At 45.7% G+C, this 24,383-nt stretch overlaps 1 protein-coding gene across 1 annotated transcript; it reads left to right on the top strand.

Moving 5' to 3' along the window:
• Positions 1 to 1,990: 1,990 nt before the first annotated feature.
• LOC100672336 (cystatin-9-like) lies at positions 1,991 to 5,605 on the top strand. Its single transcript, XM_010591798.3, has 3 exons — positions 1,991 to 2,864; positions 4,386 to 4,490; positions 5,336 to 5,605. Exons 1-3 carry the CDS (start codon positions 2,475 to 2,477, stop codon positions 5,429 to 5,431), a joined length of 591 nt encoding a protein of 196 aa, XP_010590100.2. The 5' UTR covers positions 1,991 to 2,474; the 3' UTR covers positions 5,432 to 5,605.
• Positions 5,606 to 24,383: the final 18,778 nt, after the last annotated feature.

Below are 24,383 nucleotides of genomic sequence, written 5' to 3'. Positions count from 1 at the left end.
TGAAGGATAACATGACCAGAAAGGAGGCACACTCCCAAGTCTGGACGTGGGAACGACTGGACTGTTGTGCATGCAGAGGCCAGCAGTGAAATGTCAGCAATAACACAAGGGTCAGGCTCTAGCTTAGACTCATGAAAGATGGTAAAGCTTGGAGGAATCTTGGCAGGCAGCTCAACATCCCACGATGGTTGCTCTCTGGCAGGGCCTCCTGCAAGTATCCGAGACTCTCTGCCTGAGGCTTTCTGTCAGTCAGTGAGGAACAAGCTGGAAGTGCTGGGGAGTAGTGCCCCTGGGAGGAGCCCTCATCCAGGGGCAGAAGTTGAAGGATAAATACCCCAGCCTTCTTGCCCCTGGAAAGATAACACTGAGGTGTTTTCTACCCAGTGCCTGAGGTGTCGTCAATAAGATTGAGCCCTAGTTGTGCACATTATTTATTCTACTGTGTGTTGCTCCTGTCCCAGTTCTACTTTTCCGTTGCCCTTCTGGTATTTTCAGGGATCACTTTAAAGACACCACTTGCCCATGCATTTTTGCTTCAAGGGTGACTTATAAAGGAACAACCTAAGAAAGGAGCTCATGTCTACTGTGCAGGAAAGCTGGGAGCCAGCCTCAGGGCTTGCCTGGGTGATGTCAGACAGCAGGGCCTGCTTCTCCTACACCTACCTCCCTGGTCTTGCCAGCTGCCATATCCTAGGGAGGACAGGTGCAGGAATACATCTGGGCCCTGCCACACGTGGCCTCCCCCTCTATGTGCTCATAGAGCCCTGAAGACACAGCAGAGCAGTTCTTCTCAAATACCTCTGCCCCACCTCAGGACGCAGCTCTCCATGCTGTTACTTGCAGAGCCTGCACACCTCACTTCTCCCCTCATCTTGGCCCTTCAACCTCAAAGCACAGTGAATGTGCAGCTGTGTTTCCAGGTTGCTTCTTAGCCAGACTGGGCCAGCCCGACCAGTTCCATGTGCAGCCTGTGGAGAAGGGCATTCACCCCTGAGCCCTGATAGCACCATTGAGCACCTGGAGAGACGTGGGTGCTTAAACACCTGGATCTGTTGTTTTTACCTCATTAACACCTGTGGTCCTGCCCTTGGGGTAAGGAAAGGTGACAGAGGAAAGAACCCAGGGGGTCCTGAGCTGTGGGGATGAGGAAAGAGGGGAGAAGGAGAGAGCCTGGGAGGTCCTGAGCCATGGGAGTGAGGAAAGGAGGGGGTCAGAGAGGCTCCCACAGCACAGGCCCCTCCAGCCCAGCCTGACCCTCTCTACCCTGGATGGTGAGTAAGAAATGTCACTGCATGAAAGGGGGTGGTGAGATCTCAGGGTTCACATACAGCAGCTGCTCCCCTACCCCTGAGGAATCCACGTAAGTTCTTCCTGAACCACAGTGAGTGCCAGCCCAGTCACCCACGCGTCAGTCCTCAGGCTTCCTGTCCCTGACTCCTCCACGCCTTAGGTCCATCTCCCAAGTGGGGACAGCATTGCCCATGCCACCTCAGAGTCTTATTGCTTGGGGCATAAATGGGGTCCTGGGGTGGCAGTGCTGTTTGAACTGGAAAGTTCTAGCTTAGGTTGGGAATTTTTCTGCACTGCAACTACTTCCCTCTGCTAGGGTGAATTTGGAACCTACACATTTCTAACTTCTCCATAGATTTCTGGACCTGGGCCACAGCCCTGGGGACAAGAGTTAAAGCAGGGCTCAGTGCTGCCACAGAGAATGACAACCAAGTGTAGAACTGGGGGTTATTTTCACTACCGTAATGATCAAAGTGTCCCTGAGTGTCAGCCTGGAGAGGGGACAACAGACAGAGAAGGCAGGAGCAACAGTGCCCTCCAGAGTGGTGGCTCAGGCAGCAGAGGTGCAAGGGAGCCATTCTCTGGCTTTGCTAAACCCCTTCCCATGTCTGTGTCTGAGGCAGGCCCTGTGTGTGCCAGTGCATGTCCCAAGGGGCTGTCCCCATAGCCAGCACATATATGTCCTTCCTCGAGTCTTTTCTCTGCCACAAGGCAGTCCTACTGGAAAACAGAAAAAGTCCTGAGGTAATAATGCCCATGGCTAGCCTTCCCAGAGCCTCCAGTGCCCTCCTTCTGGAGCTGGAAATCCGAAGGCAAGGTTTGGGGCCTTTCCACAGTGCCACCTCACAGGTTTGCCTTCTATTCACCGACAAAGGTAGCTCTCTGCAACTCAACCCTTTGGCTCTGTCCTTGCTCATCAGCTGGCCCTGCTGGTGCCTCCAGGAGGCACGTCCACATACGCCTCTCCCACTTGTCTCGTCCTCTCAGAGTGTGATTCTGGGGCATCAAAGTCAAAGACCCCCTCATACCACCGAGGCTCTGAGATAGGGGTTGTGGCTGGCATGAATCCCAGGTGGCTCACCGCTCCCAAGCTGCTCCTTCCCAGCCCATACCACCTGATGCTGTTCCTTCCCTGTGGACAGGGGAACTTATCACCTTTGGGTGGAGTCTGAGGGTTGACATTTATGAAGGGACAGGGTGGCATGGCAGAGAGGAGGCCAGGAGGGTGGAGGCATCCTAGAGGAGACAGTGTGAGCTCTGGACCCATGCCCAGGCAGGCTGTGTGGGAGCCAGTGCTGTGCAGGCAGAGGCTGTGGGAGCTGGTCAATGCAGCCATGTCCCGCTGGCCTCAGAGATGGGCTCGGCCCTGCTGGGTGCTTCTGCTCCGCTTGGGCTTCCTGCTCCTGGTGACTCATGCATGGTGTACCAAAGAGGAAAATGACCTTGATGACCAAGACATCATGGCTGAGTACTTCCCAGCCACCGTGGAGTATGCCTTGCACTCATTCAACCTGAGGAGCAGGGACACTCAAGCCTACAGGCTGGTGCGCATCCTGAGGGCCTGGAAGGAAAAGGTGAGTGAACAGCTTCGCTTCTGCCCTGCTGTCCTGAATTTGCTGTTAAATTAGGGACAACTTAGCACGGTAACTTCGTTCAGAATTTGAAGTCCATACTCCAGTAAATTACAGCTTAGTTCAGTTTTGCTTTTTATGAAAGATTTAAAAACTCTGTCAATATTTTATTCACATGCAAGATAGATTTTTCAATCTGCATCAATTTTATGACATCATTTGTCTGAAGAATGGCTTCAAAATATGAACCAATAAGTAGATCAGGATACTGGGTAAGGGAACCAGCTTGACAGAAAGTGTCCACAGAGACAGACTGAGAAGATACATGTCAAGGAAATAAAATGAAAAGATAATTAGGAAAACCGAGAGAGGGCAGGAGCTGGAGGGCTGATTCAGGAACAATTAGGATGCCTGTCATCCCAAGGGAGATTCTGTGAGTCAGCTTCTCATCTCCAACCCCCTTTTGGTCAGCGTTTCTGGTCTGGTGTGGTCTTCACCTACGATGGCTTCATCGGTGGATCGCAGGCTATTTTTCTCTAGCCCCAGATCACTGTACTTAATCCCAACGTGGTCTCTTTTTAAGTAGAATCATACAGATCTCCCCCAGGAAGGCACTTTTCCTCTGGGCTTGGGCATCCACAGAACAGCCCTCTCCTGAAGGACACTTCTGTGAGTGTGGCAGGTGGGCATTGCTTTCTTGGCTTCTGTGCCCAGCACCTGAAAGGCAGGCGAAGGACCACCTTACCCTCCTCCCCACCAACAGAGGGAGAAGGTCAGGACTCTCAAGAAACTGGTCCTCAGCATTCACCATGTCTTTGGGGCCAAAGCACCCTGGGGACAGCCTGCACTGGACGTCCTAGCTTAGGCTCACAGTCCCTGTGAAGTTGAGGACGCGAAGTAAAGATAATTTCAGAGTGCAGTTTGGGGCAAATGTTTCTTGAAACCATTGTTCCATGTGTGTGTGGGGGGGGCGTGCATATGTGTATATGTTTACCCTTGTACCAGGTGGCTCTGTAGGAAGTATTCTTGCTGTTGGTCCAGGTAGAAGGTTTGACAACACTGCTGTGGACAAGACTCCCTCTCTCAGTTGACTTTGCCAACAAACTCCTGGACAGCCCACCACTCCAGGCAGGCAGAAGAGCACTGGCAGCAGCTACCCGTGCTCTGGGGAGCACTGGCAGCAGACACTTGTGCTCTGGGGGTGCATTTGATTTCAGATGCTTGGGCCAGTGAGGGAGGGCTTTCCATGGGCGAGAGGCTGCATGACATCCTGAGGTGGGACTCAGCCTGTGTTTTTCCCCATTCCCCAACACTGTCCTGCCTGTCTTTAAATCCCTGACTGGAGGAGGTTCTACCTGCGTTGACCTCCAGCGACAGAATCGCAGCCCTGGGTGAGCCCCTAAGTGAGCAAACTGGGTCTGTCCTACACTGAACACATCTACACTAATAGCTCCCCGGGGAGGGGGGGGTGGCGAGAGGGACGTCTCCACCGTCAAGTCTGTCTGTCCATTGTCTGGTCCGTAGATGGATTCCATGCTGGCTTTCTCCATGGAGCTGGAGCTGCGCCAGACCACGTGTGGGAAATTTGAAGAGGACATTGACAACTGCCCCTTCCAGGAAAGCCCAGAGGTGACCTTCCATTGCTTTTTGCACAGCTGTGTACACTGCATGCTTCGGGGAGAGGGGTATGGGGAACAGTTGACAAAGGGATTCCAAAGGCAGCAAAAGTGGGTGAGAGAGATACCACCATGCCACCTGCTGGTGCCTGAGCTCGGTGCAGAGCCAGCAGGCAGGCAGTCTAGAGGTCCCACTCAGCCCTGCCCACATGGGTATTCAAAGTGTTCCTGCCCCATCAAGTCCTAGGCTCTGGGGCCAGCGAATAGAGGATGTGTTCCCCCCTTACTGATCTCTTCCCTCACTCCCTCCCCTGCCTCCAGGGGGAAGGTGCCCTGGTCCCTGCTCAGACATGGCATTTGCCCAAGGGGCCCATCTCAGGCCTCCCTACCACTCATCCAGGTCTGAGGGCTGGAGCTGAGGAGGGCCGCCTGCACCCTGGCAGCCACTGCTCTGGGCCTGCTGAGCTGCAGCGCCCACTCCTGGGATGGGTGCTGGGCAGCCTTGGGGGTAAGTAGAGGTGACCGCAGAAGTAGTCTAGCCCCATCTAAGAGTCCTTGCTCTCTGAGCAGCGCCCTCTGGATCCTAGGGTTTTGTGGCTGCTCTGGGGGCCCCCTGGGGCCACAGGCCTGGGGAGAGGATGAAAGGACACACAGCTTCTGCCAAGAGTCTGGGCATGCTGAAGGCAGGAAGTTCCAGCACCCCAGGGCCCTCATCTATGGGCCAGGGCTGCATCCCTGAGGTGTCGACCCCTAGCATAGCCATGTTGCAGATGGACGCAAGGACATGCCACCTATTCAGAGCTTGACTACAGCTCTCAAAATCTCTTCCACCCTGGTCCCTCCATAATGTCCCCACAGACTCTCAGCTGCTTCTTCACCGTCAGCACCCAGCCCTGGAGAACCAAGTTTGACCTTCTGAACAGCACCTGTGAGGAGGGTTTCCCGGACTCCTGACCTCACCACAGAGACATGGCTGCTCTTCCTGGGCCCCCAGCAGCTCTCCGGGAGCAGCTTCTCATGGCTGACGGTCCATGCTGCTGCTCTCCTGGATCCCAGGTGACTGGGCCTCTCACCACAGCCTTAGACTCAGTAGAAGTACTTACCACTTCTGCAGTTTCCTTGTGTAGACTAGACCATTAAATGTCAGCATTTGAAACAGCTTTGTGTTCACTGGTTTCGGGGAGTGGGGTATGGAACAAGGGCCAAAGTTGTCAACCCCGAAACTCAACACCCCTGAATGCCCTGTGTCTGGTTCACCCATGACCTGCAGCTGATACTCCCTCCCAAAGCACCTGTGTCTCCCTCCTACTCAGCCAGGGCTTTTGCTGTGCCAGAGCAGGTACAGCATGCAGGTGTGAGACAGGTGAAGTCCTGAGGATGGACTCCATCATGGGGGCAAATGTCCCTGTCTCCCACCTCGAGGTCCAGTCAGAGTCCTGTCCCACATGACTCTCAGTGCGCCCCAGCAGGATGAACTACGTTGCCCCGTGGTAGCCTCCTTCTCAGTCTCATGTTCCCACTGTGCTTCCTGGGTTGTCTCCACACCCAGCGCTTGTTCTGGGTTTGCTGCAGGGAACCAAACGAAGGTGGTGTCTGAGACTAGCTTCTTGGAATTTGTCCTTCACAGAGACAGCCAGGGAGGGGGATCCGCAAAATGCGAACTGCAGGTAGGGCCGGGGTGAGAGCCAGGCCCAGGCCTTCCGCTGCCAGCCATTTGGGCCTGGCTGCAGACGCTTCTCCCTTTAGAATCTGGACGCTGCGCTGCCCTGCCCTGCCCTGCCCTGTCCCAGCTTTGAGTAAATTTATCTCTCCTCTAGACTCCCCATCCCCTTTCCTGTCTGTTCCCTCCCATGTCCTTGCCTACATGTGGCTCAACCAGCAGAAAGCAGCTTAGAGCAGGGCCCCTACTCCACCCTGATTCCAACATGGGTCTTACAAAGAGGTCCCCCATCCCACTCCAGAGTCATTTCCAGGCAGGACTCATTGCAGGGGTGGGGGGCAGTCTTCTGGGGGTCAGCCCAGCAGAAGGAGATGTGGCCCTGGACCCTTTCCAAGCAGACATCTCTCTGTTAAGGGGCTAGGGACAGAGGCCAGGAAGACCAGCAGCCAGGACTCTGGCCCCTGGGTGTGGCACAGTAGTTCCAGCCTCCCTGAGATTGAACTGTGAGCTTGCTCAGTGTGTGCCTGCAAAGGGCATCTCCACGTGGTCGAAGGTGTGCTGGTCACACTCTCTCCAGGGCCCTGAAGGTTGTGTGGCATGGCTAGGGTCTAGCATTGGGGGACTTGCCCTTGTGGGGAGCCCTTTCCTCCTGGCCTGCCCACACATGCCTGGGGGAGCCCTGGGGAGTGGGAAGGCTGTCTTAAAATGTACACAGGGACCCCCCTCAGCTGTCGATCCCTTCACCTGCACTCTCAGCAACTTCCTACTCTCAAATTTTCACTTTGGGCCTGGACTCAGAGTCCCCTCACTCTCCTAGGAAGACCTGTGGGGCTGGCGCCCTGGCTTCTCCGCCAGTCTCACGCCTGGAAAAGAAGCCAGTCTGCTTCAGGAGGCACATTTAAGACTCTGTGTTCTTTTCCTATTTCATAATCCTTTGTGAGCCCTGGATAGAGAATGAGATGATGGCAAAGCCAACTCTCTGTCATCCGTTTGTCCTCTGAAGAGGGAAAGAGGTGGAGGGGTGGGAGTCAGCGCACTGCATGGGCTGACCTGCCCGAGGCAGCTGAGCCTCCACTGAAGGTGAACCTGGCCCACATGGCCACATATGGGTTCCCCTAGGCTGGCGTAAAAATGTGCCACCTGCTGGCATGGAAATGCTCAAAAGTGCCATTAATAAACGTAACTGTCCAGGTACTGAGTGTTCATCCTGACTGAGGCAATGTCAGAGTCTGCAGGGCGAGGCTGGTTTGAAGCCTTAAGCCCTGACCAGGGCACTGCTGATATTACCCAGCTTTTTTAGGCTGTTCCCTTGTCTCAGCTGAAATTTGATGTGGAGCAGTAAATTTTGGCAAGGCCATAGGTCTTATGGGTGAAATGAAACCAATAGATTCAGATGTGTGAGTGCCCAGGTTGCCATCGAGTTGATTCTGACTCATAGCAATCCTATAGGACAGAATAGAGCCGCCCCATAGCATTTCCAAGGAGCAGCTGGTGAATTCGAACTCTGACCTTTTGGTTCGCAGCCGGGCTCGCCACCAGAGACCCTGGAGCAGACACATGTTCAGCCATTACTGGGAGTTGCTTCTGTTTATGTCTCTGTCATTTTTTCTTTCTGTCCCTTATTCTACTCTCCCTCCTCTGATTACTACCTTTTTTATTTTTATTTTTTAATCGGGTAACCCAACAGGGAGATTTCTCTTTCCAGACAGAGGTGTTTCAAATCTTGTTGTCGTAGGTTCATGTCCAGTTGGTTCTGACTCATCGTGACCCTCTGTATAACAGAGGAACGTGTTGCCCGGTCCTGCCCATCTGTAGGACCGTTGGCATGTTTCAGTCCGCCGTTGCGGCTACTGTGCCAATCCATCTCATTAAAGGAATCCTTCTTTTTTGCTGACCCTTCCCTTTACCAAATACGATGTACTTTTTAAGCAACTGGTCTTTCCTGATGACACGTCCAATGTAAGCATGAGCTGAATTTTCACCATTCTCATATCTAAGGAGCATTCTGGTAGTATTTCTTCTAAAATTGATTTGTTTGTACTTTTGTCAGTCCATGCTATATTCAATAACCTGCTCCAACACCACAATCTGAATGCCTCAGTTCTTCTGTTTTCCTTTTTCATTGTCCAGCTTTCGTATGCATATAAGGCAATTGAAAAGATTATGGCTTGGGTTGGGTGCACCTTAGTCATCAAAGTGGAGTTTTTGCTTTTTATACCTTTAGGGAGGCCTTTTGCCGCAAAATTGCCCAGTGCAACACTTCGTTTGATTTCTTGATCTCTGCTTCCATGGACATAGATCGTTGATCCAAGTAGAATGAAATAGTTGACAACTTCATTTTTTTTTTCTGTTTATCATGATGTTGTTTATTGATCAAGTTGTGAGAATTTTTATTTTTTTTCACGTTTAGGTATAATCCATACTGAAGGCTATAGTCTTTGACCTTCATCAGTAAGTGCTTCAAGTTCTCTTCATTTTCTGACTAGACAGAAAGATCTCGGTAACTCCTCACTGAAGTTGACCTGAGTCCCTGGAGACAAATTCTGTATTTGTAAAACATTTCTTTGAGCAAAGAATTTCAGCAATGGCTAGGACCAAAGCACCAGCCATTCTCTGGAACCTGACATGCCCTGCTATACCCTGGGCCAGGCAAGGGACAACAATGGGCAAGGTCATGTAGGACAGTTGGAGAGTGTGGCTAAGTCAGGCTGAGCAAGGTCAGGACTGGCAAGGACAGTGGGCCAGATCAGGGGAAAGTGTTGATCTGAGGGGTCAGAGGAAGCTCCAAAGGTGCAGTAACACACCTTTAATCAAGCTGGTGACTTTCCTTCCAGCTGCAGTGGGATCTCTTGCCTGCCTCAAGAGATGTGTGCCCTTTAGCTTCACAGAGAAAGGCTTCCAAACCACCTCCTCACACCTCTGCACTTCCTGCTGGATGGTCCTTTACAGGGTCCATCCAAATATTATGAGATTCCCCAGTTTCCCATGTGCTGGAAAACAAGATGGTGTCCCAAGTGAATGCCATCCAAAGGAAATAAAACCTAAACCCAGTGCTGTCAGGTCAATTCCGACTCATAGCGACAGGGGGCAGCGAAACCCCAGTATTCTGGAAAGTGTGATCAGAGTAGTAAGGCCAAGGGAACCAGTTTCCAGAGGGGCTGGGAAACTGTTGTGGAATTACACTGCTGTACTCCCCACCCCCTTCAGCTATTCCTTCTGGAGGGTTCTACCTAGTTCAGGCTTTGCATGATTTTGTGTTTTGATCATATAAATGATGATTCCCAACCACTGGCAGCAAATTTAAATGGAAATAAAAGGAACAACAACTAAACTCTAAAAATAAACTGAAGGAAGAATAAAAATACAAACATTACTATGAAATATATGAGGCCCAAACCAGGATTTGCTTGCAACATGCACAGATCTACAGTCACAAGGGCACAGTTGTCTTTCTTCCCTCTGTTCCTGCTTTCCTGCCTACATATGAGGGGCTCTCCCCACCTGCCTCCTTCCCAGGGGTGCCCAGGTTTCTATCTGTGGGGCAAAGTCAGAGCCACAGATGAGCTGTGGAGCGGGGAAGTGCTGTCCCATTCAGCTGCTCCCAGGCTCACTTCTGGAAGACTGCTCTTCTTCTGTTATGTTGGCTACCCGAATTTTCCACCTCTGTTGAATAAAGACATCCCTTTTTGAGTTTGTTTATGTTAAAACAAAGGCTTTTGTTTAACTTCGGACTCTACGTGGACAAAATGGATTTGAGGATTAAAACAAGAAGAGAGATTACCACACCACATGACTCAGCAATTCCATTCCTGAATATATATCCCAAAGTCTTGAAAGCAGGAACTCAAACAGTTATGTGTATACCTATGTTCATTGGCTATATTCACAATAGCCAAAAGTTGGAAGCAACCCAAGCATCTCTCAACAGAACAATGGGTAAGACAAATGTGGTTTATCTACACAAAGGAATATTATTTAGTCATAAAGAAGAATGAAACTCTGACACATGCTACAACGTGGATGAACCTTAAAAATATTATGCTGAGTGAAATAAGTCAGACACAAAAGGGCAAATACTATACAAAGCCACTTACACAAAATGTCTAGAATATGCAAATTGTATAGAGACTAAAGTTTATAAGTGGTAAATTTTTTTCTCATACACTTGTAAGTTTATTTTGACTGATAAACATCAGTTTAGCAGGGGTTGATAGAAGGGAAAAATGGGGATTTATTGCTGAAGGAGTACTGAGTTCCTGCTTGGGGTGATGAAAACCTTTTGGAAATGGATCGTGGTGATTGTTGCACAACATGGCGAATGTAATTAATGTCACTAACCTAGTGATGATGATGATGATGATGATGGTAGCTAATCCTTACACAGGGTTCACAGGTGCCAGGCACTGTCTCAGGTTCTCCAACACATTAACTCATTTAAATTGTTCTTTTATAGATAGTAAAGTAGCCATAGTGGCACAATGGTTAAGTGCTTGGCTGCTAAACAAAAGGTCAGAAGTTCAAACCCACCAGAGGCTCCACAGGAGAAAAGACCTGGCGACCTGGTCCCATAAAGATTACAGCCTAGGAAACCCTGTGGGGAAGTTCTACTCTGTCCTGCAGGCTTGCTATGAATTAGAATTGATTCAATAGCACACAATAACAACATAGATAGTGAAATAAAACAGTGTATATTACCTGGCTTATGCTGTTAAGATTTTGTGTAAATGATATCATACCACATTTCTTTATTTTTAAACTTTATTTTGTTGTTGATGTGGAGAATAGACATAGCAAAACATATACTAACTCGACTGTTTCTATATGTATAATTCAGTGACATTGACCAAATTCTTAGAGTTGTGCAACCATTCTTACCCTCTTACGCTGAGTTGTTCTTCCCCCATTGAAATAAACTCACTGCTCTGCAAGTTTCCTAACCCTAATCTTTCCAGTTGCTGTTGTCACTTTGATCCCATACGTTGTTGTTGTTGTTAGGGATTGGCCATCTAGTTGATACTGACTCATAGCAACTCTTTGTACAATAAAATGAAACACTGCCTGGTCCTGCGCCATCCTCACAATCGTTCTTATGCTTGGATCCCTTGTTGCAGCCACTGTGTCAATACATCTCGTTGAGGGATTTCCTCTTTTTTGCTGAGCCTCTACTTTGCCAGCATGATGTCCTTCTCCAGGGACTGATCCTTCCTGGTAACATGTCCAAAATATGTGAGACAAAGTCTCACCATCCTTGTTTCTAATGAACGTTCTGGCTTTACTTCTTCCAAGACAGATTTGTTCGTTCTTCTGGCAGGCCATGGTATATTCAATATTCTTCACCAACACCATAATTCAAAGGCATCAATTCTTCAGTCTTCCTTGTTCATTGTCCAGTTTTCGCATGCATTTGAGATGATTGAAAATACCACGGCTTGAGTTAGGTGCACCTTAGTCTTCCAAGTGACCTCTTTTTTTTTTTTTTTTTTAACACTTTAAAAAGATTTTTTTGCAGCAGATTTGCCCAATGCAATGCATCCTCTGATCTCTTGACTGCTACTTCCATGGGTGTTGATTGTGGATCCAAGTAAAATGAGATCTTTACAACTTCAATCTTTTCTCTGTTTATGATTATGTTGGTTATTTGTCCAGTTGTGAGGATGTTTGTTTTCTTTATGTTGAATTGTACCATACTGAAGGCCTGGTCTTTAATCTTCATCCGTAAGTGCTTTAAGTCCTCCTTATAATCAGCGAGCAAGCTTGTGTCATCTGCGTATCGCAGGTTGCTAATGAGTCTTCTTCCAATCCTGATGCCCCGTTCTTCCTCATATAGCCTAGCTTCTCATTATTTGCTCAGCATACAGATTGAATAAATATTGTGAAAGGATACAACCCTTACGTACAATTTTCTTGACTTTAAACCACACAGTACGTCCTTGTTCTTTTTGAAGGACTGCTTCTTGGTCTAAGTACAGGTTCCTCATGAGCACACCATACACAAGAACTAATTAAAAATGGATCAAAGACCTAAATATAAAACCCAAAACTATAAAGTTCATGAAAGAAAAAATAGCGTCAACACCAAGGCCCTAATATTGGCATAAACAGGATAATGAACATAATTAACCTTATGCAAACACTAGAAGATAAACTAAATAAATGGGATATTATGTTTATCAAAAGACTTCACCAAAAAGAGTAAAAAGAGAACCTACATACCGGGAAAACATTTTGGCTATGACATGTCTGACAAAGATCTAATCTCTACAGTCTATAGGAAAATCCAATACCTCTACAATAAAAAGACAAATAATCCAATTAAAAAAACGGATAAAAGATATAAACAGACACTTCATCAAAGAAGACATTCAGAGGACTAACAAACATGTAACACTAGCCGTTATAGAAATACAAGTCAAACTACAATGAGATACCATCTCACCCTGACAGTATGGGCATGAATTAAAAAAATAATATAAAACAGAAAATAACAAATGTTGGAGAGGTTGCAAGGAGATTAGAACTCTTCTGTACTGCTGGTAGGAATGCAAAATGGTACAGTCATTTTGAAAGATGATATGGCACTTCCTTAAAAAGCTAGAAATAGAAATACTATAGCAACTAGCAATCCCAGTCCTTGGAATATATCCTAGAGAAATAAAAGCCATCACACAAATAGACATATGCACACCCATGATCATTGCAGCATTATTCACAATAGCAAAAAGATGGAAACACACAATGGAATACTACACAACTATAAAGAACAATGATGAATCTGTGAAACATCTCACGACACAGATGAATCTGGAGGGCACTATTCTAAGTGAAATAAGTCAATCACAAAAGGACAAATATTGTATGAGACCACTCTTATGAAAACACATGGAACTGTTTCCACATAGAAAGAAAAAATCTTTGATGGCTATGAGAGAGGGGAGAGAAAAACACTAATAGAGAGTAGATAAGTGATAACTTTGGTGAAGGGGAAGATGGTACACAATACTAGGCAAGTCAGCACAACTTGACCAGGGCAAAGTCACAGACACTTCACAGGCACATCCAAGCATCCTAAGGGAACGAGCTACTGGGCTGAGGGCTGGTTACCATGATCTCAGGGGACAACTGGCTCAATCGGCATAGCATATCGTTTAGTTTCCATATCTTTGTGTATTTTACAGCCTTTTTTTCTCTTATTGATTTCTAGCTTCATTCGTTTTGGTCAGAGAAAATGCTTTGTATGATTTAAATCTTTTTGAATTTATCAAGACTTGTTTGTGACCCATACATGTGATCTATCCTGGAGAATGATCCGTATGCACTGGAGCCTCCACGCAAGGTGCCTGCTTCCTAGCACACAGCAGCCTCAGGCAGCAGTCCTCAGTGCCAACCAGAAGGGGGAGCAGAGAGACCAGAACTGATTCTCTGCGAGTATTGCTCTGTTGGTTTCAGAGGCCTGAGCTGTGGGAGGTGCAGGGAGGCAAGTAGCATGTTAATTATCAGAGTGGGCTTCGCTGCAAGTGCCTTTGGTAGCAGTTCACAGTAGGCTTGCAGCCAATAGTGTCTGCTTGGTGGGGGTGCTGAAGCACTCCAAACGGACCCTGGGGAAGTATGCTTTGTTAATGGTAGAAGCAGGGGGTTTGGTGGTTAGGGAAGCTGATTCTTTTACTAGGGCCACTTCCCCAGTTCACAGCAGCTGGTGGCCCACGTGATGGGGGATGGAGGCACAGGGACAGTGGAAGAAGCAATTTTTCTACCATATGCTACTTGTTGTTGATTCATTGAATCTTGCCTGTCTGCAGTTCCCCACTGCTTTTCCCTCCTTCCCAATTTAGAGTACCTCAAAGCCAAGCACTGTTTCCTTGTATCTCTTGTAGTATTTTTGAGGAAAGGTTGGAACGATGGTCTTTTTACAGTGCCATCTTCCCAGAATCCTCACGCTACATTTCTTGCAACTTGATGTTTTTATTCACATTATATTTGTGAGGTCGCCCTACTGGCACTTGTTGAGCTAGTTCCTTCCTTGCCCCTGCTTTATTTCATTCTGGCCCTTTGTTCTAATAGGCCACAGTTAATTAAGCCAGTTCACTGCTGAGTGACACCAGAGTGATTCTATTATTTTCCTTTAAAAATCAAGTTTACAATGGGCATCCTCATTCTGGTCTCCAACTGCACTGTGTGAGAGCTTCTCTAGGGTGTGTGTTACCGTGGAGTGGATTCCAACTCACAGAGACAGAGTAGAACTGCCCCATAGGATTTCCAAAGAGTGGTTGGTGGATTAGAACTACCAGTCTTTTGGTTGGCAGCTGAGCTCTTAACACTGTGCCACCAGGGTCCTCTCTAGGGTAGGCCACCAGAAATAAAATTGCGGACATACCATATAGTCACTTCTTCAGCTTTATTAGTAATCACTTTGCTAATGATTTTTTTTACCATACAGATTCTTAAAAATTACTTTAATCGTGTTGTACAACCATCACCCTTATCCACTGCAAAATTCCCAGCACCATTAACGTAATGCTTTCTGAACAATGCTTTCTCTGTACCCCCTCCCTCCTGCCCCTAGGAACCCCTGATAAACTTTGATCCCTGTATATTTACCTATTCTAGATATTTTATATACATGGGATCACACAATATTTTTCCTTTTTGTGACTGACTTACTTCACTCGGAGTACTCTTTTCAAGATCCGTCCATGTTGTAGCATGTATAAGAACTTCATTTCTCTTTATGTTTAGTAATATTCCATTGTGTGTATACATATATGTGTATATATATCATATTTCACATATCCATTCATCTGCTGATGGACATTTAGGTTGTTTCCACCTTTTGGCTGTTGTGGATATGGCAGCAACAAACACTGATGTACCTGTGTCTCTTTGAGTCCCTGCTTTCAAATCTCTTGGGCATATACCTAAGGAATGGAATTGCTGGGTCATATGGTAGCTCTGGGAAACCCTGGTGGTCTAGTGGTTAGGTGCTACGGCTGCTAACCAAAGGTTTGGCAGTTCAAATCCACCAGGCGCTCCTTGGAAACTCTATGGGGCAGTTCTACTCTGTCCTATAGGGTCGCTATGAGTTGGACTCGACTCAATGGCACTGGGTTTGGTTTGGTTTTGGTATGGTAGCTCTGTGTTTAACTTTTTGAGGGGCCGCCAAACTGTTTTTTGTAGCATCTGTAACATTTTGCATTCCCACCGTCAGTGGATGAGGGTTCCAATTTCTCTACATCCTCAGCAATATTTGTTGCTGTTGTTGTTTTTTTTTTCATCTTAGCCATCCTAGTGGGGTAAGGTGGTATTTCACCATAGTTTTACTTTGCATCTGTCTAATTTCTAATGACATTGAGCATCTTTTCAAGTGTTTGTTGGCCATTTGTATAGCCTTTTTAGTGAAATATCTATCAATTCCCTTGCCTATTTTTTTTTTTAATTAAGTTGTTTGTCTTCTTGTTGTTAAGTTGTAAGAGTTATTAATATATTCTGGATATTAAACACTTATCCAATATATGGTTTCTGAAATTCTTTTTCCTGGCCTACACGTTGTCTCTTCACTTTGTTGCTAAAATCCTTTGTTGAACACAAGTTTTTTATTTTGATGAAGTTGTTTATCTATTTTGTCTTTTTTTTTTAATTTTTATTGCGCTTTAAGTGAAAGTTTACAAATAAAGTCAGTCTCTCACACAAAAACTTATATATACCTTGCTACATACTCCCAGTTGCTCTCCCCAATGAGACAGCCTGCTCCCTCCCTCTACTTATCTATTTTGTCTTTTGTTGCTCATGTTTTTGGTGTCATATCTATATCATACACAGTTTTTTTTTTTTTTTTTTTTTAATTGAGACAATCCAATGTACCATTATTTTTCTTCGGGATTTTTGCTGTTTTACATTTTATTTTAAAAAATCTTTTTCTATATTCTCCTATATTTTGCCTCTAACCATGTTATTTATTTATTTTCCTTTTCAGGTTTTGATGTGTAATTGAGCTGGAACCTGATTGGATATGTGGCGTGAGGTAGAGATCTAAGGGTTTGAGCCCCGGTATGCACAGCTGACTTTCCCAGCAGAATTTATGAACAGTTCCTTCTTTACCCTCTGATTCCAATGGCATTTTTGTCATATACCAGTTCTCCCAAAAACATGTTGGTGCTTTTTGAGTCTTCTGTTTTACTGGCGGGGTGAAGGGAGGCACATATCTGAAGTAAGAAGGTGAGCATTTGATCCTGACTAGGAAGGAGAGAAATCCAAGTAAAATGAAATCCTGTGGTACATAGTGTACCATGAGTTGGAGCTGTCTCGATGGAGCCTAACAACAACAGGAATGAGAGAAAAATGGACACATCTCAGGACTCAGCATACTTCTTGGGCCCTGCATACTAGATAGGACCCCTCCCTCATCCCAGCCTCTAATTCTTAGTCACACCTTTTGGTTGTTGGGCCTTTTGGCCTCTGTGTTCTGCATTAGGAGCCCAGGCTTTGGGGGTGGATGGTCTGGGATCGTTTCTCAGCTTTTAGGAAGTATCTCATGCTTATTATTACTACTCATTATTATGGTGCTGTTGTTATCTCAAATGTCTAATCCAGCCAGCTCCACCCCATTCCTTCATCATTTGGAAACTTGAAATTTGTTCTTTGATCTTTTTCTGAACATCTGTGATTTTATTCTTCGAGGAGCTTGTCTTCCTGGGGAAGTTGGAAATATCTTCTTGATTCAGGCAAGCACTTGCCCTGAAGTGTATGGGCAGGAACTGGGTGTGTCCATTACATAGCAGGCCAGAAGGTACAGAACTGGGAGAATGGCCTGAAATCATTTATTTTTGGTGGGCAGAGGGGGAATCTTGACCAAAGGTGAAGAACTGTGCCATTATCCTGTCCATTTATAAAGACTTGAGTTTTTAAATGGTTTTCTGTGGTCAGTATACTGTAGTTTATAAAAACCACTGAAGGTGACAGCAGGGGTTCCAGGTACCTTTGGAACTGGACATTCGCACCTCTTGCTAGTTGTATTACCTGGACAAACTTACATTATGTAATCTCCTGGCCCCACAACTATAAAATTAGAATTATTTGGGATCCTCCTCAAAGGGTTGTTATGAAAATTAATGAGATAATGTATGTAAGGCATTGACATAATGCCTGACAGAGCTAAGTGCCCAATAAATGCTATCTGTGACGCTTATTGAGCAGAGGTCTCCACGGCTCTGTATCCATTTATTAGGTTGTCTGGGAAGATGTAGACACATGCACAGGAATAGGAAGGCAGGTTGTCTGGCTTTGAGTTTAGATTTTCAGCCCAATTCAGGTTGAGAAAACTCATTCCTCAAGAATTAAACATGTTGGTTTTCTCTTGGAAGACCTTAGCCTCATGAGTTTCAATTCAAGGTATTAACAGGCTTGGACTCAGTCCCTGCATTGTAACCTTGCTGCTATGAAACCTGATTCTATACTTAGCCCTTCTACGCTCCTTCCTCCTTTTCTGTAATAGAGTTTTGTGTCAGGTTTAAACTTCTATCAAGTTTAAATGAAGGGTTGTATGTGAAGATGCATGGGAGCTCTCACAAGATACTCACTATCCCCTACCCTGACTCTAATGTCCAAACAGCCTCTGGATTCTTCCTGTTCTCTATTGGAAGCAAGTTTCATTTCAAGCATAAGGACAGAGGGGGTCATCAGCTAAGAGGCTCAGAGCCTTTCATTCCACTCTACTTATTTTACAGTGACTCTTTGTCACAATAAGTCTTTTCTGTACAGGGTATTTGGGGATGTCCTGCTTTAGGCCATTTCATATACACTGTGCAGTGTTCATGATACTTCTCAGTTTGACAGTTCTGGGCAATGTTTATAGCTGCTCCTTTCAAAGCAGTCTCTTTAGACTTGGCCAAATTGAGAAACATGTCCCTTTTCTTTTTGTCAAATCTCAACTATAAATACCAATCAACTGGAGCCTCAGTGGCTGTCCAGACATGGACAATGGCTGTTTTCTCCTTGAAATGACCCCATTCAGAGCCCTTTTAGAGTCCCCTGTAGTGGTTTCCATTGAGTCAGCCAAATTTCCACTTCCTCAGTTCTATTTAGAGCTCAACCTCAAATGTCCAACATCGGTACTTATTTTTGGAAACATCAGACAGTCAGTGCATTGCTAAGATAAAACTATCTTTTGGCGGACAAAAAACTGGTTAAGCCTATTTCCCTCTTCTTTGCTTTTCCAGGAATATCAGCTATTCTCCACTATGCTAACATCTTCCTAAGCCTCACCACAATATGTGTGAATTAAGGCTAAAGGATTACATTTGGAATATGTTTCTCTAATGTCCATGCACTGTAGTTCAAGTTCAGTGACAACCTATAGAAGTACTGAAAAATATAATTATCAAATATTGGAGGTGAGTCACCCATCATCTTCATATCAGGTGTCAGACCAATATTGTCTAAAAATGGATAAATCCACTTATGATGGTATAAGTGTGTGATCTAGATGAGTTATAAGGGAAGACAGGAGAAGAGCTGAAACACGAACAGTCTGCTCTTGGGGCTGGAACAGAGGATTGAAGCAGGTAGAGAATTTGCTTTGTATTTTAAGCCTATCTGCACTTTTTATCAAGACCTTACTCTGACAAAAATAAAATAATTTCTCAGTGTTTTTTGCATCTTCTCGAATACAAAACAAAGCTGTCAGGTCCAACAGGGAGATGTAGTTGGGGACCTGGGGGGTGAAAATTGTGTGAGGTGAGAGAGACCTGCTCCTCAAGGGATTGCTCCACCTTGAGTCCCCATAAAGAAGACCAGAGAGATGTAAGAAAATTTACTGGAAAACCCATTGAGTCACACAGGGAATAATTTTGTGGCATGTGTCTTCAGTTTTCCTGGACTAAATGGTCTGAAATAATCATAGGGAATGTGTCATCACTTACCACAAATTCCGAAGCCCTAGCTTAAGGCTGGGGCACTAGAGAATTTGCCTGCAGGCCTTCCTAGTTCAGGCCCAGTCTGGTGTTCCTTATCTCTGTCAGTATGTTCTTCCCCAGAGCTTGCACATGCCCCCATCTCATGAGTGACCAATGTTGCTTTCGAAGATAATTCACAACAGAGTTCACCCACCCTGGCCCTAAAAAAAAAAAAAAAAATTAGACAAACAAATAAATAAAATGGACTCCTTGGTAAAAACTGTAAGCACTAAATTCAGACCCAGGACCTCATTTCGATATGTCCTTAGGTGGACATCCGAAACCTGGGATGAGCCTCGTTCAGTTGTCTGCTTGAGCCCTGGGACAACAACCCCATGTGTGCAGAGTAGGGTTTTCAAGGCTGTGATTTTCAGATCACCAGGCCTGTCTTCTAACATGCGTCTTGGGTGGGTTTGAACCGCCAACGCTTTGGCTAGCAGTAGGGTGCTTAACCATTTAAGCCACCCAGGGACTCCTAAGCAAATACTGTATATAAAAACTAAAGATTATTATTGGCTACCAATCACTTGACTGCTAACCAAAATGTTGGTGGTTTGAACCCACCCAGTGGCTGTGTAAAAGAAGAACCTGGGGATCTGCTTCTATAAAGGTTACAGCCACAAAACCCTATGCGGCAGTTCTACTCTGTCACATGGGGTCACTAGGATTTGGAATCAGCTCGATGGCACATATCAACAATAACCAAGGGTTGGAGGGAGGGGGAAAGGGGAAGTTTATGCTTAGGGGACATTAAAATCAAACAAAACCAAACCCCTTGCCATTGAGTTGATTCCAACTCATAAGGACCACATAGAACAGAGTAGAACTGTCCTGGAGGGTTTCCAAGGAGCAGCTGGTAGATTTGAACAGCTGACCTTTTGGTTTGCAGCTGTAGCTCTTAACCGCTGTACCACCAGGGCTCCACTAAGGGGGCACATATTAATGGGGGTGGAATAATTTGAAAAGGATAGCAAGAATGGTTATACAACTTGAAGAATGTGATCAATGCCACTGAATTATGCATGTAGAAATTGTTGAATTGGCGCCTGTTTTGTTGTGTATATTTTCACCTGTGTAACAGGGAGACCATCAAGACCCAGGACTCAAACTTGAATCTTCCTACTCCAAAAATGAGAAGTTATTTTCAGTGGACTTTGTGCATCTTTCTTTGGCACTGCCAGCAATTCTTAAGTCTGACTGCTCATCAGAACCACCTGGGGAGTTAAAAAAATTACGGATTTCGGAGCCTTATCTGATAGACTCAGAACCTCTGGATTTGGAGCCTGGGAACCTCGATGTTTTGCAAACTCTCCAGGTTTTTTTCCAGGTGAGTCTGATGCAGCCACCAGGGGGCTGTCTTCAGGCCAGCCTTCAGGAACTACTAGGATACATGGTCTCAAGGGTCCTTTGAGCATTCAGGTCTGTGATGCTTGGATTCAATGTATGCATCCTGAATACAGGACAATGTGCCAGTGGGTGGTTGGGGGGTTCTTAAGAGGACTGGTCACAAGCTCCCAGCGTGTAGTTAGTCACTACACACACACATCCATCCTCAACAAGCATCTTACTTGCATCCCCCTCTCAAAGCTGTGATTGGGTTTGAGAACTGAAAGATGAGCTCAAGGAAAGAGGGGGACTAGCCCTGTGCCTCACTGTGATCTCTTTGGGTTCCAGTCCAGAGACACTGTGGCAGTGAAAATAGCCCTCTGAAATATACCCTGCTGATTCCCATCTGAAGGCTCTCCCACTTCCCACCCTGGTGACTGGAATGGTGCTGCTGTTTTAGAAAATAGTTTCTGGCATAAACATGAAACTTCAGTGCCTGGAACAACGGAAAAGGATGTGGCAGATGCAAGAAGCCCTCAGGAAAAAAAAAAAGAAATTTGGCTGAATTTTATATGAGAAGAATGAAGAAAGGAAAGAGAGGAGGAGAGGTGAAAATAATTTTAAGTTTAGGTAATTAAGGGTGTTCCATTAACAAAAATGGAGAGAAGTAGGGGAAGGAGGAGGTTTGTGACTTGTGACAAAAAAAGAAAAAAAAGAAAGGAAACTAGGAGAGGAGGAGGGAGAGAGGACATAAACAAAGGCAGAAGGTGTGTGGGTGTGCACAAGCCCCTCCACACATGCACGCGTGCACTGCCAAGCAGGCGTCCTGCGGCCTTCCCTGGTCGCTCACTGTCTGTCTCCAGCTGGTGCTTTGATGAAAGTTTCCCTCCAAGGTGGGAACCAAGAGGGTCGTGTACCAGGCAGGCCCACTGTGGGCTAGGCTCAGGAATGGAAACCTCCAGGAAGGGGAATGCTGTGGGACCTGTGCACCCTGGTTGCCCTGACTGTCCAGGTAAATGGGCTCCAAGTGTCTAGGGCTCCTGGGCTGGCCAGATACGAAACATCATGCATTACAGGTGGCAAAGCTAGGGCAACCTTTCCCCCAAACCAGCTCCTAGACTGTTTTCACAAAAATTGATTCTATCATCTCTTGTGCCGATTAAGACTCCCGGTGTAGATTCCCGTAATGGGAGGCATTAGCCCATCTGGCACTTCCCTAATTAGGGACTGTCTATGCCGATGAAGCTCTCTTGGGTGTGGATTTCTGATGAAGGAACTCTTGAGTTCTCATAGCTGTCCTTAGATTTAAGAGTTTGTGTAAACACGCATACTTCCTTCTGTTTACGCTGAAGCATTTTAAGAGCATTACCATGTTGCCCAGTGCTGTCCAGTAGAAATGTAACGCAAATCACACTTGTGATTTTGAATTTTCTGGGAGCTACGTTATCAAATGTAAAAACATACAGGTGAAATTTTAAAAATATATTTTATTTACTCCAATATAGCCAAAATATTACTGTTTCAATATGTAATCCCTATAAAAATTATTAATAAGACAAACCTTTTTGTGCACCAGCTCTCTGAAATCTGTTGTGTATTTTACACTTACAGCACATCTTGGCTCAGACATTAAATTTTCAGCGGTTCAAGTGAAATGTAGTCCTACCAAAGCAATAAAGTTGTGTTCGTTCAAAGAAAAAATATTTTACAACGCTTCAGGTTTTAAATTTTAATTAAAATTAAATAAATTACAAGGTGAGTTTCTCTGTTGCTCCAGCCACAGTCCACGTGCCCCGTTGCCATCTGTCGCTGGTGGCCGCCATATTAGATAGTGTGGACACAGAATGTGTCCCTCACTGCAGAGTCCCATTGGACTATGCCAGCACAGAGAGTGTGATGAATAGACATTATTATCTGTTTCTTGATACAGAGCCTTGAACCTACAATAGTATTCATGTCACCTCCCTTGAATTGGAGTTGGGATGTTAGTCCACGTCTGCCTCTTCTTTCTGTACCAAATGGAACTGCCCAACGAGAGGGTGGGAATGGAATTTGATCTACAGATGTGGAGTTATGGTCATCTGAAAGGAGTTACTCATTGACTTAGAACCAATTAAGAGCTTGGAGGGAGAAGGAGAAAAAAAAAAAAAAGCAGAGTGCCAAGGACTTTTGGAACAGGATGAGGAAAAGAAAGCGGAATGGGTGTAAGAGAAAAAGACACTCTTGGGTGGAACTAGCTACATCTGGTAGAGCCTTTTTGGACATGTGTAAGTATAAATGCCTGACCTCTCATCCTGAGATCCGCCGTCCATACTGTCTGGAGGTAGAGCTAGAAAATCCTAAAACATTCGTAATGCTGCCACAACCAAGAACAAATACGTTATCTAAACATTAAACCCTGTTTATGTACTGTGTTATGGATTAAATTGTGTCCCCCCAAAATATGTGTTGTAAATCCTAACCCCCATACCTGTGGTTACAATTGCATTCAGGTATGAGTTTTCTTTTTTATGTTAATGAGGCAGTATTAGTGTATGGTGTGTCTTATGTCAATCTCTTCTGAAACATTAAAGACCAGATTGAGCAAGCAAGCAGAGGAGGGGGAAGATAGAGGTCACTCCACATCAGATCTCCAAGCCATCAAGGAACAGAAGCTGAAAGAGTCAGGGACCTTCCCCTAGAGCCAACACAGAGAGGAAAGCCTTCCTCAAGAGCCGGTGCCCTGAATTTGGACTTCCAGCCTCCTAAATTGTGAGAAAATAAATCCCTCCTTGTTAAAGACACTTACTTGTGATATTTAAGCACTAGATAACTAAACCACACTACAAATCCTCTTTGTTAGAAATTGATAAACTGTCATTTTATTTGAAAGTCATATTTGGTTTAATTATGATTATTTGCTTTCACCTTAACTCTTTTGGGATTCAAACATAGTCATGTAATCTTGAAACCTGCCTCTGGGGCCAGTGTCCTCTTTCTCACAGCCCTTTGAAGAGGTCAGGGAAAACCCTCTCTAAGTGCTGTCCAGGAAGCTCAACCCATTGGCTTCCAATGCTGTCTGTGCACTGGAGCCACCAAAAACAACAACAAAAAACCCAAACCTGTTGCCATCGAGTTGATTCTGACTCATAGTTTGAATCCACCAGCTGCTACTTGGAAACCCTATGGGCAGTTCCCACAGGGAACTGTGTCCCACAGGGTCACTGTGAGTCGGAATCAACTCAGTGGCAATGGGTTTGGTTTGGTTAAGTGATTCCAATGTAAGAACCACTGGAAAAGTAATTGTTGATTTTCCAAATCAAAGGAGAACATCTGGGGAGGATAATGAAATTCAGTTGATCTGGGATGAGGCCCAGGCACTGGGAATTTATGTATCTCCCTAGGTCGTGCTAACATTACCCAGGATTGAGATCCAGTGTGCAATGAGTTCTGACACTAACTACCCAGAGTTGGGCTGAACTTCCCAGGTTAAGGACTCAGCCCTCCAGAGACTGCCTTCACTTCAGATACCAGTTGCAAGCTTGGGGGTCCTCAGACCACCATCACTTCCGATCTGCTGGCTGCAAACCAGGGGTCACCATTACCCTTTCAGGACACATCCACAAGCTTGGGGGTCCCTAGGCTGCCCTCACTTGGTACCAGTTGGCTACAAATTTAGGGGTTCCCACTGTCCTCAACGGCACCGGGGTTTTACTGTCCCCTAACGTTTGATAATTTGCTAGAATAACCCACAGAACCCAGGAAAGCGTTATACTTGGATTACAATTTTATTACAGTAAAAGGATACAAATGAAAACCAGCCAATGGAAGAGATGCATAGAGCGAAGTCAGGGAAGGTCCCAAAGTGAATCTTCCATTGTCCTCAGGGACACACCATCCTCCTGTCACATTGGTGTATGACAATATAAAGAATATTTTTGTCAATCAGGAAAGCTCACCTGAGCCTCAGTGTTGACAGTTTTTATTGGAGTTTCAT

This window comes from Loxodonta africana, chromosome 24 (genome assembly GCF_030014295.1).
Source record: "Loxodonta africana isolate mLoxAfr1 chromosome 24, mLoxAfr1.hap2, whole genome shotgun sequence".
In the NCBI taxonomy this organism is placed as follows: Eukaryota; Metazoa; Chordata; class Mammalia; order Proboscidea; family Elephantidae; genus Loxodonta; species Loxodonta africana.
This window is presented reverse-complemented; position numbering and strand designations above follow the sequence as displayed.

Coding starts and splice junctions, on each gene's coding strand:
- LOC100672336 (XM_010591798.3), top strand. CDS start 2,475: ATGAAGGGACAGGGTGGCATGGCAGAGAGGAGGCCAGGAGGGTGGAGG. Junction 2,865..4,385: donor TGAGGGCCTGGAAGGAAAAG/GTGAGTGAACAG, acceptor TCTGGTCCGTAG/ATGGATTCCATGCTGGCTTT. Junction 4,491..5,335: donor CCTTCCAGGAAAGCCCAGAG/GTGACCTTCCAT, acceptor ATGTCCCCACAG/ACTCTCAGCTGCTTCTTCAC.